Source organism: Larus michahellis, chromosome W, assembly GCF_964199755.1.
Source record: "Larus michahellis chromosome W, bLarMic1.1, whole genome shotgun sequence".
Taxonomy (NCBI): Eukaryota; Metazoa; Chordata; class Aves; order Charadriiformes; family Laridae; genus Larus; species Larus michahellis.
In genome coordinates, this window is record NC_133929.1 from 26516818 (window position 1) to 26536909 (window position 20092).

Below are 20092 nucleotides of genomic sequence, written 5' to 3' on the forward strand. Positions count from 1 at the left end.
ATTCAATACCCTCTCCTAGAAGTTGGAGTACAAACAGTCTACCGGTTGAGGGTGCTAACAGAATCCCATGGCTATTAACAAGTTTAGAAGACACTATTTGGAAGAGAGACATCATGTCATATACCAACCTTTAAAATGGCAAAAAAGAAAGTGTGGAAGTGGGGAAACAGGAAATGATTACAATGATTTTTAAGCAGGAGTGGAATTGTACTGGGTCTTAATGCTGTTTTACTTTGAAGGCAATTGTATGAAACCAAATTAGTTTCTGAAAGAAAAGGCAGATAGAGTAGGAAGTGATAGTAGGAAGTGATCTTGCTGTCAGCACATCTTGAGAGAGATGAGGTACTTTAGAAATCAGAAAAATTTCTTTGCAAATAGACAAAAGCATAAGAATAGAGAAAGAAAGGAGTATTTTATAAAAGTTCACAAAATGATTGACTGTATTAACTTGAGAGTAAGACAGGTGCTAGAAGCTTGTGAGGCTGCATGCCTAGGAAAGGTAACAGATTTGGTAGTAAAGAGGAATGAAATGTTGGGTTTTGTGATCCTTTACATGAGGTAACAACATGTGAAGCATAAAAGGACAGAAATAAATTAAGTAGAAAACATGATTTTGTTTGTGTTTACTATAGGTGCTGACTAAAACCTTGACTAGATATGAGATCAGGAATAGAAAAAAGTCTTGCTCCTATTTGTGTCCTTACATCTTGCCTTTCACCTTCAGGTAGTAACATAAAAGGGGCTCTGTTCTTATACACAGTAGGAATATGTGGATTAAGGAATACACTGGTGTTCTGGTCTCAACTGAAACATTTATAACATGCAGTACAAATAACTGTAGGGGAGAAGAGAGGCATATAAACAATATTATAAACATATGAAAGATATTTCATAACTTTCCAGAATGTCTGCATTTTAGATGCATGTTAGTAAATATGTGATTGATTTGGAATTTAATTTGCAGACACCAGAAACCCTGCCTGGACATACCAAAGCAAAACACCATTACAGAGAAGATGCAGAATGGCTTAAAGGTCAGCAAATTGGTCTTGGAGCTTTCTCTTCCTGTTACCAAGCTCAAGATGTAGGAACAGGGACATTAATGGCTGTAAAGCAGGTAAATACTTTTTTTCCTTGAATATATTCTGCTTCTTCTTCAATATTTCTTTGAAATATTAAATATAAAAGTGCTCTGCTCTCACAGACTTCTGTTCCCTACTTCCTCTTCACCCTGTCACATGTACTCACATGATACATAATGCAAAGTCTTTATATGCATGGGATTAACATAATGTTTTCAGTTTCTTTTACTTCTCTTTAAAAGGAAAAAAAAAAGAGTACTTTTTATATACCCATTTTCTTTCATAGTTCTTCAAATACGTTTTTGTTTTTATCAAGTTTACAAATCAGTGACAGAGATAGGAATGGAGTCCAAGTCTCTTGATTCCAAATTGATGCTCTGTTTGAAAGATAGCTATTAAAAGCAATTTCAAGACTTTCCTAAAACAGATTAAGCAGAGGAAATGTAGTTTAATGCTTGTTTCCTCCAATCCAACAGCCAACTTCGAGGCAAGTATTTTTAATATTTAAATTATTAGATACAAAAATGTGACCGAGGCTGGACTTCTGATCAGCTTTTTTTATACCCATTGACTTTCTTGGATAAGACATTTAGTTATGAAACAAGTAGTATGGTTAAACTTACAAATAACATCACTGTCAGAATCCTGCTTCAGGCCTTATCTTTCTTCCTTTTCTTCAACATCTGAAAAAAAAATAAAAATAATTTCCTAGTTTAAGCAGAGGGAATTTCCTAGTTTAAAGAGGGAAGTTAACCCATGCCACACTTGGAGAGATTTTTGTTGGTATTTCTCTAGAAGATCACTATTAATTTTCTATGACTGTCTCACATGGAGATATATGGTCTCAGCTGAAGGAACTCGAGATAAAAGAATACTTGGTATTTCCAGATGGTGAAAAGGGACAGAAAGCCATCCATTCTTGTTACTGCACTGAAGAGGGATGGTTACAGGACTGGTAATTATGTAAGGTAAATCTGAATACCATATTTCAAAACAGGTGACGTATGTCAGGAACACATCATCTGAACAAGAAGAGGTAGTTGAAGCACTGAGAGAAGAAATAAGGATGATGAGTCATTTGAGCCATCCTAACATTATTCGAATGTTGGGTGCTACATGTGAGAAGAGTAACTATAACCTCTTTATTGAATGGATGGCAGGTAAACAACTGCATGCCAAATAAAATGAAAATATCAGTTGAGTCTTGAACTATGTAGTTTCATACTGCAAAATATTCCATGCATCACTTCAGTTTGCAAACTTATATTTTTATTGCTGTTGGTAACCAGTATAAAGGTCTACTTCCAGAACGGTTTAAGCAGTATTCTTACTGGCATCCTTTTTTGAATTGGAATTTTCCATACCTAATCTGTCATACAATTAAAGTAACTGGAAACCCTAAACAAAAATTCTACTACCTCAGCTTCTGAATTTAAATGAGGAGTTATATATTGGTTTTCCATGGCAAGGTTTTGGTAGTGGGGGGGGCTGCAGGGGGTGGCTTTTGTGAGAAGCTGATAAAGCCAGTGCCAGCTGGCTCCAAGATGGACACGCCATTGGCCAAAGCTGAGCCAGTCGGTGATGGTGGTAGCACCTCTGTGATAACATATTTAAGAAGTGGGGGGGAACCTGTGCAACACCAGCAGCAGTCAGAAGAGAGGAGTGAGAATATGTGAGAGAAACAACTCTGCAGACACCAAGGTCAGTGAAGAATTTTGGAGAGGAGGTGCTCCAGGTGCTGGAGCAGAGATTCCCCTGCAGCCTGTGGTGAAGACAGTGGATGTTAACAGTGGAGCAGTTATCCACCTGCAGCCCACGGAGGACCCCACACCGCAGCAGGTGGATGCGCCCCAAAGGAGGCTGTGACCCCATGGAGAGCTTGCACTGGAGCAGGTTCCTGGCAGAACCTGTGGAGAGAGAGGAGGAGAGCCCACACTGGAGCAGATTCTCTGGCAGGACTTGTGACCCTGTGGGGGACCCATGCTGGAGCAGTCTGTTCCTGAAAAAGATGTTCAAATCTCAAATATATGAAGTGGTAATTCTGGTAATAAATAATGAAATCTCTTTGTTATTGTACAGAGCAGGTACAAGAAAGTTTATATCCTTTTTTAAGAAGGAGCTTTATTAATTTCATGAATGGGATTATATGTTGTTATATATGTTGTAGTCCAGTTAGCAAGACTAGATTTGGTGGTTTATATATACTTGTTTCTTTTATAAGAAAACGTTGAACTTTAACTTATGTTCTCTGGCAGAAATTGCTTAGCAATACCAAAGTGCTAACAAGCAAAGCCCAATTATGTGTTATTACAAGCAATAGTGCAGAAAATATTTTCCCAAAACTAAGTGTGTTTAACTCTTAAATATAATTTTTCTGAAATAGTATTATTTAGATAATGAAATGTCAAAAATTTTCTTTACCTCATTTGAGCCCAAATTATATTAGAATACTTTGAGAAGCACAATGGAAATCTAAAATCTTGAGGATCTAGATACCACTTTTGGAAAACGGAGGAAGATAGTGCTTTTCCTTGCTTGTATACTTGCTTCTATATATTGGTTCTTAAATGATAATAAAAGTAAATTAAGATCCTCGGAGGGAACGCTTATTGGAGGCTGCACATATCTATTGCCCCAAAGAAAGCTAATGTTCTACTACTTGAAAACCTTAGTGCAAAATGTAGATATAAAAACATGTAGTTTTTGTACGCTAAGGGATTTGTACATTCTTTTGAGGACAGATGAAAATATTAGGAAGCATAAAGACTTATGTCTTTGTAACATGTACGGCTCAGGTAAAAAGTAATTAAGTAACCAAGTATATTATTTTTTGCCTATGGAACTTTTAATGTTTGGGGGGGAATCTAGTTATAAATTAGGAATATCGATACCAAGTTCCAATTTTAGAAGACAGCGCTGCATTCTACTAATACAAAATGTTAGTGTTGATAAATTGTATTTTTTTTATCTTCTAGGGGGTTCAGTTGCTCATTTGTTAAGTAAATATGGAGCTTTCAAAGAATCTGTTATTATTAATTATACGGATCAACTGTTACGTGGCCTTTCTTATCTCCATGAGAATCAGATAATTCATAGAGATGTTAAAGGTGAGAATTATTTAGAATGTATTTTAAAAAAGAGTATTCAAATAGCAGCACCTATTTTGGCTTGAGACCTATTGCTTCTCTTGGAAACCCATCTCAAGAGTGTTATTTCTATTGGGTTTGTCTGATCATACTTAAGAACCTTTAGTTACTGAAATTAATCAGAACATTCATAGTATGCTTGGGGATACTTGCCATTTGTGCCAATAATTTAGAAAAAATCGTTTTCTGAATTTGTTAAAATAAAGCTATATGGCAACTTCATATTTTAAGGATTATTAGTTAAATTAATCTAAATACCCTGAAACGACAGTAAAATCTGTGAATAAGCAAAATAAAGAGGTCAGGTTTCAAATGTACAGGAATATTATGATGGGTTTTCTTCCTTCATCCTAATTGAATATAAACACAGTTGTACCATTTGACAAACAAAATGTGGACTTTATTGGGAAATGCCAGTCTTACTAAACTTCTCCCTGTAATGTCACTATAGCTGTCCATAAACTGGAGAGACATCCAGATAAGCAGCAACATAGCAATGGCAAATACTTGCCTTTTAATATTTCTTCTTAAAATAGGAAAACTTTCAATTGCTCTGTAATTCTCTTCAAGACAACTCAAAGTTGCTTAAGGAAGAAATAAGTTTTTAAATTTTGCAGAGAAGTGCAGGCAATGAAAACCTCCAGGATTTTTAGGTCACCATTTTCTTTCATTATTCCATCTCCAGGTGTTGTTCCAGAATCCTATGTTTGCCCTACTTTGAAAGTTTGATTGCTTCTCTAAATCCCTTGGACAGCCTCAAGCTGTGTGCAGTATCATTCAGGCATAACAGAAAAGTGACATTATTAGACTTTGTCCTTGATTTTTAGATCTCCTTGATATTGTGGGTGAGGACCATGAACTTACTTATAGCTTTGAAATAGAGGGAGAAAGAGTGTCTGTTCATCCTTTTACCTTTAATAAAAAGCCAACTAGCAGTATTCTTATTATGCTGTTGACAGGTGCCAATTTGCTCATTGACAGCACAGGTCATAGATTAAGAATAGCTGATTTTGGAGCTGCAGCCAGGTTGGCATCAAAAGGAACTGGTGCTGGGGAATTTCAGGGACAGCTGTTGGGAACTATTGCATTTATGGCACCGGAGGTAAGAAACCAGTTTTGGAAGTTACTTCAAAAAGTTTGTTTGTACTCTTTAAGCTAATTCATACAGCTAAATAACAGAAAAATGCTGTGAATGCTTCAAATGTGTTTTAAATGTACTTGTTCTAAAAAATAGGAATGATTCCAACATGGTGATAATGACATTTCGTGCTATCACAGTTGTTATAGGATCACAGAATGGTTTAGGTTGGAAGGGACCTTAAACATCATCTAGTTCCAACCCCCCTGCCATGGGCAGGGACACCTCCCACTAGACCAGGCTGCTCAAAGCCCCATCCAGCCTGGCCTTGAACGCTTCCAGAGATGGGGCATCTACAACTTCTCTGGGCAACCTGTTCCAGTGCCTCACCACCCTCATAGTGAAAAATTTCTTCCTAATATCTAATCTACATCTCTCCTCTTCCAGTTTGAAGCCATTATCCCTCATCCTATCACTACATGCCCCTGTAAAAAGACCCTCTCCAGCTCTCTGTAGGCCCCCTTCAGATACTGGAAAGCTGCTATAAGGTCAATTAGTTTGTTACAAGATACATAATAAGTATTGTTATTAAAGCTCAAACGACCATTTGGTCAAAAGCTAACTATTGCAAGATACTTTACTTTGCACCTTGATCAGGCATTTTATTTACTAGCTCTCTACAGCTGTATAAATCTTACAGCATTTACATCACTGATCACTCTCTCAACCTGAAATGTTAATTAGAATGCACTTGATTGAAGATTTATTTTTTTAATCTAAATTACTTAGAGTTAAGAGACTTTGAAGTGGATAATCTGAGCTTTGACCTGTCTATTCAGGTTCTGAGAGGTCAGCAATATGGTAGGAGCTGTGATGTGTGGAGCGTTGGCTGTGTTGTTATAGAAATGGCTTGTGCTAAACCTCCCTGGAATGCAGAGAAACACTCCAATCATCTTGCTCTCATATTTAAGGTGAGGTACTTCATTGCTACAAATACGCTACAAAAGACACTGACTAATTTCATATACAGCAATGTGAATTTTAGAAAAGTATACAAGTAGTAGGGTTTGCTGCAATGGCTGCTCTTTATATTGGAGCTGTTAGTACAGAATCAATATTGATACCAACATAATTATCATACTTTAAAAAAAAAAAAAGGCTACCAACACAATAATATGCAGAAAAAGCTCTGTTCTAAGATATAAATACATAATGCAGGAGGCTAAAAAAAAAATAAAAAAATTATAGAATCATAGAATAGTTTGGGTTGGAAGGGACCTTTAAAGGTCATCTAGTCCAACCTCCCCTGCCATGAGCAGGGACATCTTCAACTAGATCAGGCTGCTCAGAGCCCCGTCCAACCTGACCTTCAATGTTTCCAGGGATGGGGCATCTACCACCTCACTGGGCAACCTCTTCCAGTGTTTCAACACCCTCGTAGTGAAAAATGTCTTCCTTATATCTAGCCTGAATCTACCCTCTTTTAGTTTAAAACCATTACCCCTTGTCCTATTGCAACAGGCCCTGCTAAAAAGTTTGTCTGCATCTTTCTTATAAGCCCCCTTTAAGTACTGAAAGGCTGCTATAAGGTCTCTCTGGAGCCTTCTCTTCTCCAGACTGAACAACCCCAACTCTCTCAGCCTGTCTTCATAGGAGAGGTGTTCCATCCCTCTGATCACTTTTGTGGCCCTCCTCTGGACCTGCTCCAACAGCTCCATGTCCTTCTTGTGCTGAGGGCTCCAGAGCTGGACACAGTACTCCAGGTGGGGTCTCATGAGAGCAGAGTAGAGGGGCAGAATCACCTCCCTCGACCTGCTCGCCATGTTTCTTTTGATGCAGCCCAGGATACGGTTGGCCTTCTGGGCTGCAAGCACACACTGTTGGCTCACGTCCAGCTTTTCATCCACCAGTACCCCCAAGTCCTCCTCTGAAGGATTGCTCTCAATCCCTTCATCCCCCAGCCTGTATTGATACTGGGGGTTGCTCTGACCCAGGTGCAGGACCTTGCACTTGGCCTTGTTGAACCTCATGAGGTTCACATGGGCCCACTTCTCAAGCTTGTCCATGTCCCTCTGGATGGCATCCTGTCCCTCAGGTGTGTCAACCACACCACTCATCTTGGTGTCATCTGCAAACTTCCTGAGGGTGCACTCCATCCCACTATGTCATTGATGAAGATATTAAACAGTACTAGTCCCAATACAGACCCCTGATGGACACCATTTGTCACTGATCTCCATCCAGACATTGAGCTGTTGACCACTGCTCTCTGGATGCAACCATCCAACCAATTCCTCGTCCACCCATAAAATGCATGTCTCTCAATTTAGAGAGAAGGATGCTGTGGAGGACTGTGTCAAAGGCCTTACAGAAGTCCAGATATCCGTAGCTCTTCCCTTGTCCACTGATGTAGTCACTCCATTGCAGAAGTCCATGAGGTTGGTCAGGCAGGATTTGCCCTTGGTGAAGCCATGCTGGCTGTCTCGAATCACCTCCCTGTCCTCCATGTGCCTTAGCATAGCTTCTAGGAAGATCTGTTCCATGATCTTCCCAGGCACAGAGGTGAGGCTGACAGGTTGGTTAGTTTCCGGGGTCTTCCTTTCTCCCCTTTTTAAAAATGGATGCAATGTTTCCCTTTTTCCAGTCACCAGGGACTTCACCTGACTGCCATGACTTTTCAAATATCATGGAGAGTGGCTTGGCTACTACATTAGCCAGTTCCCTCAGGACTCTGGGATGCATCTTGTCAGGTCCCATAGACTTCTGTATGTTCGGGTTCCTCAGGTGGTCATGAACCTGATCTTCTCTTAGTGGGAAGGACTTTGCTCCCCCAGTCCCTGCCTTGCAGTCCATCCACTCGAGAGGTGTGGGAAGAGAGGTTGCCAGTGAAGACTGAGACAAAAAAGCGGTTGAGTACCTCAGCCTTCTCCTTATCCATTGTTACCAGTGTGCCTTTCTCGCTCATCGGGGGGAGTACGCTTTCTTTGACCTGCTTTTTCTGGATGACATACCTGTAGAAGCCCTTATTATTCTTTGTATCCCTTGCAAAGTTCAGCTCCAGCTGCACCTTGGCCTTCCTGACCCCATCCCTACACAACCAGGCAGCGTCCCTATACTCTTCCCAGGACACCTTCCACTGCCTGCGCATTTCCTTCTTGCCCTTTAGTTTGACCAGCAGGTCTCAACTCACCCATGCTGGTCTCTTGCCTTCCTTGCTTGATTTCTTACACCTGGAGATCAAGAGCTCATGCTCTATGAAAAGCGTCCTTAAAGATCTGCCAGCTCTGTTCTGCCCCCTTGTCCCTGAGGGCAGTTTCCCAGGGGGTCCTATTGACTAACTCCTTGAAGAGCTGGAAGTTTGCTTTCCTAAAATTCAGGGTCCTGACTTTACTCTTCACCTGACCCATATCCCTCAGGACCGTGAACTCCACCAGTGCATGATCACTGCAGCCCAGGCTGCCTCCAATCTTGATGTCACCGATGAGCTCACTTGTGTTGGTGACCATCAGGTCCAGTATCGCATCCCCTCTGATGGGGCTGTCTATTACCTGGCCTAAGAAGTTACCCGCGATGCATTTGAGAAGTCTCCTGGATTGCCTACAGCTCACTGTGCTACTTTCCCAGATGATGTTGGGGTGGTTGAAGTCCCCCAGCAGGATGAGAGCCTGTGAGCGCAATGCCTCCTGTAGCTGGAGTAAGAAGGCTTTGTCAACAGGCTCCCCTTGATCAGGCAGCCTGTAGTAGACACCAACCATGGGGTTTCCTTTGTTGCCTCGGTCTCTAATTCTCACCCATAAGCTTTCAACCTGCTTGTGGCTATTCTTCAGAGACAGCTCTTCATGCTCTATCCATTTCTTGATGTAGAGGGCAATGCCTCCGCCCCTCCTTCCTCGCCTGTCCCTTATGAACAGCCTGTAGTCATTGATAGCCACACTCCAGTCATGGGATTCATCCCACCAAGTTTCAGTAATGGCAACTAAGTCGTAGCTTTCTAGCAGCACGGTGGCTTCCAACTCCTCCTGTTTGTTGCCCATGCTGCGTGCATTGGCGTAGAGGCCGTGTCATCTTCTTAGAGGAACAACCCTTAATTCCTTTGGGGTATTTCACTGGTGTATTTCTCTTGGCTCCTATTACCTCAGGAGCCCCTGGCTCATCTCTGTAAAACTTTGTGTGCTGCAGCGTAGCTAGCATGTCTCAGAGCAACAGGCTGAGTGCCCTCGCTAGCATCATGTCCCTCTAACCATTGCCTGTTGTCCCACAGCTTGTCGCGGGCAAGCCTGATGTTGCCCCCCTCAAGCCTAGTTTAAAGCTCTGTCAATGAGCCCCGCTAGCTTGTGAGCAAAGACCCTCTTCCCCCTTTCAGAAAGGTGAATCCCATCTGACTCCAGCAAGCCTGGTGCTGTGTAGGCCATCCCATTATCGAAAAAACCAAAACTGTGGTGATGACACCAGCCACGGAGCCACATGTTAATAGACTGGGTCCATCTGTTTCTTCCAGTGTTGCTGCTTGCAACTGGGAGGAGAGAGGAAAAAATAACCTGCGCTCCAGATTCCCTTACCAACTGTCCCAAGGCGCTGAAGTCTCTTCTGAGACCCCTTGGACTACACGTTGCGGCTTCATTGCCACCCACGTGGAAGAGCAATAATGGGTAATAGTCCAAGGGCCGTACCAGGCTAGGAAATTTCCTAGTGATGTCCTTAACCTGAGCTCTAGGGAGGCAGCAGACTTCCCTAAGAGGATGTTCTGTCTGGTGTATTGGACCCTCTGTTCCCCTCAGTAGGGAGTCGCCTACAACTATAAACCATCTTTTCTTCCTTGTGGGAGGTGGTCATGATACAGGGGGGTAGGCCTTTCTGACCTTGGCAGCACCTCTGGTGAAGATGGACTGTCATACACATCATCATCCATTGACTGGCCTTCCACATCCAGAGCCTTGTACCTGTTGTACAGAGGCACCTGGGAAGGCAGGGTGGCCAAGGAGGGGATTTGCCTGCCACCCTGAGCATGGACTTTCCTCCATTCACTCCTCTCCTTTAAGCTATTGCCTTCAGTCTGTCAGGGGGAGGATACAGGATCCCCTTGATTTTGTTTTTTTCTAGTGGTGGTTCCCATTTCTGTCTCAGGGACGGCAGAGTGTGATTCCACCAGTCTGTCTTTTTCTTGGACTCCCTGATGCTCCTCAATATTTCTACTTCCTCTTGTAGTTCTGCCATCAGAATGAGCAGATCATCCACCTGGTCACACCTCACACAGCTGTTCTCACTATTACCATCTGTTATCAGCAAAAGGCTCTGGTACTCCCTGCAGCCCAAGACCTGGATGGCTGCATGTTTTTGTGGGAGCTCTGTCTGGGTTGCTGCATCCTTTCTGCCAAGTGCAGAGGACATGGCTTTCCGCCAGGTGGATACCATAGCTGTGCTCCTTCTAAGAGGGTGACAACCACCGATTGAACTTACCTCTTGAGGTGGTAGTGTGACTATGCCCTTCCTGCATGCCATTCTACGCAAACTGCACAAAATTTGGGAATAGAGTTGATCGTGACTCTAGGCAGAAGACTGGTGTTTGAACTCTTTACAATCCTGTAAAATACAGGAGCAAAAAAAGTTTTTCTACCATAAAATATTTGTACGTGTTCATAGTGGGGAATGTCCTTTGGTAAAAACCTGGTGTTCCATGTTCAGATTTTGTCGAAAGATATTTACTATTATGCCATGCTATATATGAATATTATTCCTCCCTCTTCTAAGTCATCTGTTTTGGCATTCATGTTTCTTACTAAAATCAAGTAGGTATATTTAATACTAAAAATCTAGTTGAACTGTGGGCATGAATAAAGAAAATACTGCCACAAGTGAAGAAAGTGATTAGCATCTTCACTAGCATGAGTGAAGAAAGTGTTCTGTTTCCACAAAACAGAAGTAGCACAGTGGTATTCAAATATGTTCTAATTAAATACAAATCACTTATAAGAGATGTAGTTGTCTTGATTCTGTGTCTCTGTGAATCTGGTGGTGCCACCCTAGTGTTCTCAGTCTTGCTTAATTTGATCTAGAGAAGATCAAAATTAATTTGGTTGGGAGTGATCTACTTCTATCTGAGAAAGATTGCCCTCTGGGGTGGTAGCAGAAATACAGTAAGACAATGCAAGAGAGCATACCCAGCTTAACATATCATAATGTAACATCATTCAGCTTAATATATCTCAGTGTTTGCTTACACTATGCCAGTTAACAGTGATGACAAGTATTAGACTAAAGAATATCTGTAAGTGTGGCATAAGAGCTTTTCTTATGGCCTGTTTAGCAGATAGTTACTGCAGAATCTTGCTGTAAGAGGAAAATGCAGAGAAAAGTGCAGAGAGGCGCAGACTGTGAAAAGCAATAGAGAATATGTTATTGGGGAAAGAAGCATAAAGGGAACTTAAGACCCATTTTATAAAATGGAAGCAGTAATGTAATCTTCAAACTGCAGTAGGAAATGTGCTAAGTGGATAAAAGCTCATAACTAGTCAGCTGAAAAAGATTAAGCTTGTTGAAGGGTTTTGGGGTAGGAGAGGGGGCTTAAGAATCACTGACTTCTAAAAAAATATTTATTTTTCCCCCCCCCCCCCTTTGTTCAGATTGCTAGTGCAACTACTGCTCCATCAATCCCTTCACATCTGTCTCCTGGTTTGAGAGATGTGGCTCTTCGGTGTTTAGAACTTCAACCTCAGGACAGACCCCCATCAAGGGAGCTGCTGAAACACCCAGTCTTCCGTACAACATGGTAGCTACTTATGCGTAAGGCTGATATACTGAAGAAGATGCTATTGAATATACGATAACTGTCTTGCAATGCAGTTAAGCACAGCAGCTTGTATTATTCTGCTGGCCTTAATGATAGATACATCAACGACAGTGGAGGACCCTACTGAAGTATGTGATTGACAAATTGAGATCTTTACCTAAGCTCAGTATGCAACATTTCACAACTTGTGCAGAGACTTTGTAAACTGTGCCTTTTCAAACATCTGGTTCTATGTGAACACAAAAGCATTTTTCCTTAAATCTGCATGATTATTTAGTGGATAAGTGATTTTTATTTTATTTGGAGCACTTTTTCAACAGTATTAGCAGCTGAGGGGCTCAGGATCTATTTTAATATAGCAATCACTGTTCCATTTCACATCATGTAGATGTAAGCAGAGGGTTCTGTAATTAGTCACTTTTCAGCACTAGGTAAAAGGAACTTCTGTATCTGTGTCTCCTAATTATACAAAGTTCTCTGAGTAACAAATCCAAACATTGATGAATACTTTAAAAAACATATTGCCTTCCTTAAAGTAAGAGCAGGCAGTTGTGGTTCACTGTGCATTTACTGCTGGTCATGTAATTTCTTTTGAAATAAAAATACAATGAAAACAAACTTTTAACTTTCAGGGAAAGGTGATCTTTTAAAATAGTCTTTAGAAAAAGATGCAAACTGTCATGGAATATCTTGCTGACATGAGTTTTTAAAACAGATTTGCTGGAAATCTGGAATAAAATAAAATGCCAGTCAGTGTTTCAGCCTCTGACAGTATAGATTTTATTTTTTTTTTAAAGTTTTGCATAAAACAACTTAGTCTGAATCATGCTAAAAGTTGGGCCTTCTTTTCATATAGTGGTTTCTTCTGGCAAATAGTGTAGAGAATTTTCATCTCAAAGGCCCCAAACCCAGCTCTCATTAAAGTTTATGGGAGACTTTGTCCTGTACTTCAGTGGGACCTACGAGCCACCTGTGAGCAAATGTCATTCTTTGTGTAACAAAACTGAGGTCACATTCTCCACTGATAACAAGTTTTACTTGCTGTCTTCCTTCTGCTGTACATCATCTATTTACTGTAGTAAATAATTTAGTAGTAATAACTTAATTTGAAAATGTTAAAAATATTACCATAAAAAAGGTATTTATTTTAATAAGAAACAAACTTGGACTTGAAAAACAAGGTTAAGAAAAACGTGAAGTAAAGCTTCACCTGTAGTGTGAAACCTGTGTTTTTAGCAGGTGTGTTTTAAAAATTATTTTAAAGGCAGGTTTTTAGATTCTGATACATGTAATGCTAAAGGAAAATGGCAGCTTTTCTTTTGCCTTTTTAAGAGAGGGGATATTTTTAAATCAAATACTCATTGTGTTTAATCAATTTTGGAAAAAAAACCAACACAACAAACAACTGTTCATGTTTTAACTTATCAGAAGCCAGTTGAATTCTTGGACTGAAATAGAATTGGTTACTTTCAAAGACTCAGGACAAACTAAATAAGTTATAGTACATTAAAAATGTACAGTATAAATTGGAAGTAAAACATCTTAAAGGTAAATTTACAGGGATGATAATGCTCATACTACTAAAAAGCAGTTTCATTAGTTGTGAATGTGTTTCTTTTGGAAACTTTACATTCCTTTTTTTGAAAAATTGGCAGACTTTGAATAGATAAAAAGATAATACTAAAACGTGAAGTTTGGTAGTTCTAACGGTTTAGTACTTGACTTTTTTTGACCACTTTAGAATTTCTCATTCTAATAAGATTGTTTCCAATTCTTTCTTATGTGCAAGCTTTAAAGGATGCCAATTCATGTACTAGAAGATCAGTTGTCAGATTAATACTGTTTCTGGCAGAAACATAAACTGTATAAACTGATGAACCTCAGCTAATCAGTATTACTTTGTAGATCACTGTGCCTATCACATCTCAAACTTAAACTCTAGGTGTCCAGATGTATTTGAGTTTGTTTTCCTCAGCTTGCTGGTAATTGTGGTGTTTTTAAAATGCAGATGTGATGCAATATTCTTATTTTTTTTTATCAAAGCTGGACTGAAAAAATTATTGTGTAATTATTTTTTGTGTGTTCTTAATGTTATTTGGTACTTAAGTTGCAAATAACGTTTACTGATGTTTATTCCAGTTTCTACTACCTCAGGTGTCCTACAGAGTTTCTTCTACCAAAGCTCGCTTTCACAATGAAATTATATTTGCTGTGTGACAGATTCCTAAGACTTCCAGGGCTTAAGGGCTAACTTCTATTAGCACCTTACTGTGCAAGGAAACTTTACAGAAATCTCTGGGTTAAGAAATTTTGGCTTCATTGTATCCTTTGTTATTTTAAATATATCAAAATATTTTAATTAAGTTTTTACCCCATCGAACCAATTTTATATAGAATAATTTCTACCTATTTTGGTGTTTTTTCGTTATAGTAAATAAAAGTTTTTGAACAATTTTTGTCCTTTGCTTATTTTAATATAAATATAGAATCATAGAATGGGTTAGGTTGGAAGGGACCTTAAAGATCGTCTAGGTCCAACCCCCCTGCCATGGATGGGGACACCTCCCACTAGACCAGGCTGCTCAAAGCCCCATCCAACCTGGCCTTGAACACTTCCAGGGACGGGGCCTCCACAACTTCTCTGGACAACCTGTTCCAGTGCCTCACCACCCTCATAGTGAAAAATTTCTTCCTGATATCTAATCTAAATCTACCCTCTTCCAGTTTGAAGCCATTACCACTCATCCTATCACTACATGCCCTTGTAAAAAGTCCCTCTCCAGCTTTCTTGGAGGCCCCCTTCAGATACTGAAAGGCTGCTATAAGGTCTCCCCGGAGCCTTCTCTTCTCCAGGCTGAACAACCCCAACTCTCTCAGCCTGTCCTTATAGGAGAGGTGCTCCAGCCCTCTGATCATCTTTGTGGCCCTCCTCTGGACCCTCTCCAACAGGTCCATGTTCTTCTTGTGCTGAGGACTATAGAGCTGGACACAGTACTCCAGGTGGGGTCTCACCAGAGCAGAGTAGAGGGGCAGAATCACCTCCCTCGACCTGCTGGCCATGCTTCTTTTGATGCAGCCCAGGATATGTGGTTGGCTTTCTGGGCTGCGAGCGCGCATTGCTGGCTCATGTTGAGGTTCTCATCAGTCAACAGCCCCAAGTCCTCCTCAGGGCTGCTCTCAATCCATTCTCTGCCCAGCCTGTATTTGTGCCTGGGATTGCCATGACCCACATGCAGGACCTTGCACTTGGCCTGGTTGAACTTCATGAGGTTCACACAGGCTCACCTTTCAAGCCTGTCCAGGTCCCTCTGGATGTCATCCCTTCTGTCCAGTGGGTCGAATGTTCCACACAGCTTGGTGTCATCGACAAACTCGCTGAGGGTGCACTCAATCCCAAATCCATGTTGACAACAAAGATGTTAAATAGTACCAGTCCTAGTACCGACCCCTGAGGAACACCACTCATCACTGGTTTCCACTTGGACATTGAGCCTTTGACCACAACACTTTGAGTGTGGCCATCTAAAAAGTTCCTTATCCACTGAGTGGTCCATCCATCAAACCTATGTCTCTCCAATTTAGAGACCAGAATGTTGCGTGGGACAGTGTCAAATGCTTTGACATCATCTCCCTGGACTTGAGAAGTTACTCTCTCCTTATCCACTGATGCTGTAACATCATTGTAGAAGGCCACCAAATTTTTCAGGCATGATTTGCCTTTGGTGAAGCCATGTTGGCTGTCACCAATCACCTCCTTATTTTCCATGTGCCTTAGCAGAGTTTCCAGGAGCATCTGCTCCATGTCCTTGCCAGGCACAGAGGTGAGACTGACTGGCCTGTGGTTCCCCATGTCTTCCTTTTTTCCCTTTTTGAAAATGGGGGTTACATTTCCCCTTTTCCAATCAGCGGGAACTTCACCAGACTGCCACGACTTCTCAAATATGATGGATGGTGGCTTGGCAACTTCATCTGCCAGTTCCCTCAGGACCCATGTATGCATCCCATCAGGTCCCATGGACTTAATGTACCTTCAGGCTCCTCAGTTGGTCTCAAATCTGGTCTTCTCATATAGTGGGCGCTTCTTCATTCTCATAGCCCCTGCCTTTGCCTTCTGCGACTTGGGCAGTGTGGTTAGAGCCCTTACCAGTGAAGACTGAGGCAAAGTTGTTTAGTACCTCAGTCTTCTTGTCCTGGGTGATCAGGTCTCCCATTTCCTTCCAGAGTGGGCCCACATTTTCCCTAGTCTTCCTTTTGTCACTGACATACTTATAGAAGGCTTTGTTCAGCTTTGTAAATATGTTCAATTTAACAATGTGAATAAAATATGTCTGGTACACTTCACTGTTTATACACGATTTCATATGCAACACGTTTCTGATATTAAATGACATACAAATATCAGCTGATATACGTATATCTTAGGTATATCAATGAAGAATGCTTAAATAAAGGGCAGCAACAAACACTAAATATTTTTTTAATTTATAATAAAGGTAGGAACTGCTCTGTATCTATGAACCTCATTTTGCATATGCCCTTAGATCTAACACTAAATGTCTAAATTTCACATTACTACAGAAATTTAACTACTAATTGCTAAGTCAAGTGAGTTGATTTGGTTAGATCGGTTCTGGAGCCATTGAGGGAGGTGTATCTTGGAAGTTAATCTGCTATTTTATCATAGAAGCTTAGAATGGATAGAGTTGGAAGGGACCTTAAAGATCATCTAGTTCCAACCCCCCGCCCTAGGCAGGGACACCTCCCACTAGACCAGGCTGCTCAAAGCCTCATCCAGCCTGGCCTTGAACACCTCCAGGGATGGGGCATCTACAGCTTCCCTGGGCAACCTGTTCCACTGTCTCACCACCCTCACAATAAATAATTTCTTCCTGATATCTGATATAAATCTACCCTCTTTCAGTTTAAAACCATTACCCCCTCATCCTGTCGCTCCACTCCCTGATAAAGAGTCCCTCCCCATCCTTCCTGTAGGCCCCCTTTAGGTACTGGAAGGCCGCTATAAGGTCTCCCCAGAGTCTTCTCTCCTCCAGGCTGAACAGCCCTAACTCTCTCAGCCTGTCTTCATAGGAGAGGTGCTCCAGCCCTCTGATCATCTTCGTGGTCCTCCTCTGGACTCTCTCCAACAGGTCCATGTCCATCTTATTTTGGGGGCTCCAGAGCTGGACACAGTACTCCAGGTGGGGTCTCACCAGAGTGGAGTAGAGGGGCAGAATGGTTTTCAGTGAAATGATTCTGTTGCTTCTGTGTTTAAGTAGCAAACATAAATATTTCCTTATTCATGCAATCTGAATATGTACTGCAAAACTACAGCTTGTTTCAGTTGCTTGTCTGTCTTCTGATTATTTTTTTTATATTTTTTTTAAAAAATTAATTTTCGGATAGCTGAAAATTACACTCAAGTGTTCTATAGCCTCTTTTGTGACTACTAAATTCTATATTTTGAAGGATTAATCTTTATATTCTCCATTACTTATGTGATTTTTTTTCTGCAAAGAGATGAACATATCAGTTCATCAGCAAAACTTGGCAGCAGCAATCTTCAGTTAAATTCTAATATCTGTTTTGTAAAGCAGAAAAATATATTAACTGAAATGTCAAGGAGAACATATGGTGAGGGTTAAATAAAAGATAAATTGAGTGTAAGGTATTTTTCCTTCATTTGATTTACTATAAAACTGAATTTTACAGTACTGCGCAGTAGTTATAATGTTGCAGTCTCCTTTTTTTAGGAACAAGGGATGGCAGAGATCACGTCTCTAGCAGTTGGCAGTAAATGTCAGACACCTACTTATGGAACCGAATTTCTTCATTTGCAAAGGGCCTATTCAGTTCTTCCACAGGCAAATAGTAAGTTATGCCCATTTTGGTTTCTCTGGTGGGAATAATACTATGTTGTATTCTATGTGACTGTCATAGGTTGAAGTCTGACAGTGTTTCATCTTTGCAAGTGCTCATTGAAAGGTAATGCTTGCTTTCAGAGCATGTTGTAATGTCATGAGGATCATGTATTTCCTCTTTATCGCCTGAGTGGGTAAACTCATGCATGGCTGTTCTGCCCTGACTGTGCCCACCTCCTGAGACATTATTTCCCTTACAAACTTTTCTCTCATTGCTTAGTGTTCCTTGCTGAGCTGTAAATCATGAATGTGATAGTCTTGCTTTTAAGAGCTAGAATATACATTTACTGTGGCAAACGTGCATGTTGTTTTCTCATTAAGGCACATAGCTCTCAAATTCAGAATTTCAGTTGTGAATTGCTACCTTTCTTCTATGTCATTACCAAGAAAGTCCAGAAGATGTCAGGAAAGCACTTTGAGCCAGCTAAAGGCTGAGGTTTACCCTGATGTACTGTGCCGTTTTATTTCGTTTCCCTCAGTTATTTCAGTTTGCAGTATATCATTGCTCAGTTCCTGTTCTTGGAAAAATGTAGAAGACCAACAATAGAATTAAAGTGAATATGGAGCAAATCGAGAGGCATTTTATAAATATTTGCAAGGCTCTGAGACAGGAAGTGAATTCTCCTGCTTGTTTCATTGTTTTGGTGCGTCTGACTCAAAATCCCAAACTCTTGACAAGAGTTCAGATCCAGACTTAGGAGTTAAGCCTTGACATTGACTTGGTTTGCTTTCTCTGTTCACCTGAAAACCAACTCCCAAACACTAGCTGCTTGTGACTATTTTTTAAGTTGGTTTCCTAAGAAAGATATATGCTGTCATGTTCTGTCTTGTTTTCCCAATAACTTTTGACTTCATTGGCAGATTTTTAACTAAAATTGCAGGAGCAGCATTAAAGATACAAGTTTTATGTAAGTAGGTACCTAAGCAGAGAAGGGAGACTGAGACAGAACAGGGACCAAGGAGATCATAAGATTATCTTGATATCTCTTAACAGGTTCTAAACTTATGATGTGTAAAGAATAATTTGGGGGCCTTTGTCAGAATAAAGTACCTTGCTCATAAGAACACCAAGTATGGCTTGGGTAGGTCATAGCATGTAGTGCAGGTTGTGTTAGCACTCTAGTCAAGGATTATGAACAATGTCATATCACTTTTTTAAATCTTGTTCTATGAAGTTGATAGATAAATGTTTTTATCACCTTCCCCAAATGTTACTTCATTTGCATATGGGCTGATTTATGTAAAGTTACACCTAGGTACCAACACATAATGTAGTTAATTTTTGAGGATCAATTGCTGAATAATTGTTTTCTTTGCTAGATTTTTTTGGTTCGTTTTACAGACAATTGATAGTAGAATGTGGCACCAAAAGAGATTTTTGCCCCCACCCCACACACACTTGAGTCCTAAATGTACATGATTTGTAAACACATTCCTTTTGTTAGGTTTGTTGTAAATCATGCAGGCTGCTTCACATCAGTAAGCAGGCTGTACGTTTCAAGCTGCAGTTGCTTATGATGCTACAAAGTATAACTCATGTCTCCTTGTCACCAGGGCCAAATACTATTCAAAAGTGGACAGAAATGTCAACAGATTTTAGCTCTTGGCTATTGATCTACTCCTATGAAGTGGATCATCTGATGTGCTAACAGTCTTCAGCATCAGTAGATACAGGCACAGTACAATTTTGGAAAGGTAAGCCAATGATAGTGTTTGGATTGCTCCCAAATATAGAATTGTCAAGGAGGTGGGGTTCAACTGCTGCTTCTAGCTCATTTTTTTTTAACTTTTGGTATCAGATCTTGCCTTTTTTGATTGTTTAATAAAACATAGAAGGGGCACATAACATCTTTGTGTTGCGGTTTGGGCCGGGTTGGCCAATGACAAGACGACAGATGCTCTCCCCCACCTCTCGCTCCAAGGAGAAAGACAAAGAGATTTATGAGTTCAGAAAAAACTAAACTACTTCAATGAAATATTAATAACAAAAAGGAAGTTCAAGTTTGTGACTGTTACCTCTTGTCCTGTCCCCGGGCACCACTGAAAAGAGCCTGGCCCCATCCTCCTGACACCCACCCTTT

At 40.7% G+C, this 20092-nt stretch overlaps 1 protein-coding gene across 7 annotated transcripts in view; it reads left to right on the forward strand.

Annotated features, from left to right (window-relative positions):
• Nucleotides 1-20092, forward strand: part of LOC141735582 (mitogen-activated protein kinase kinase kinase 1-like) — a 96702-nt gene that overhangs the window by 58127 nt on the left and 18483 nt on the right. Inside the window, exons 15-22 of one of the 7 annotated variants that reach the window (XR_012584790.1) lie at nucleotides 965-1117; nucleotides 2080-2242; nucleotides 4058-4189; nucleotides 5188-5330; nucleotides 6146-6277; nucleotides 11927-12072; nucleotides 17844-17961; nucleotides 19566-19694. Coding sequence is in view for 4 of the 7 variants with exons in the window: in XM_074568596.1 (XP_074424697.1) it covers nucleotides 965-1117; nucleotides 2080-2242; nucleotides 4058-4189; nucleotides 5188-5330; nucleotides 6146-6277; nucleotides 17844-17961; nucleotides 19566-19660 (936 nt within the window). In the remaining 3 variants the exon portion in view is untranslated. Of the gene's footprint in view, nucleotides 1-964; nucleotides 1118-2079; nucleotides 2243-4057; nucleotides 4190-5187; nucleotides 5331-6145; nucleotides 6278-11926; nucleotides 14535-17843; nucleotides 17962-19565; nucleotides 19707-20092 lie in introns of those variants that run through there. The other 6 variants (XM_074568596.1, XM_074568597.1, XM_074568599.1 and 3 more) reach the window with 6 other exon arrangements.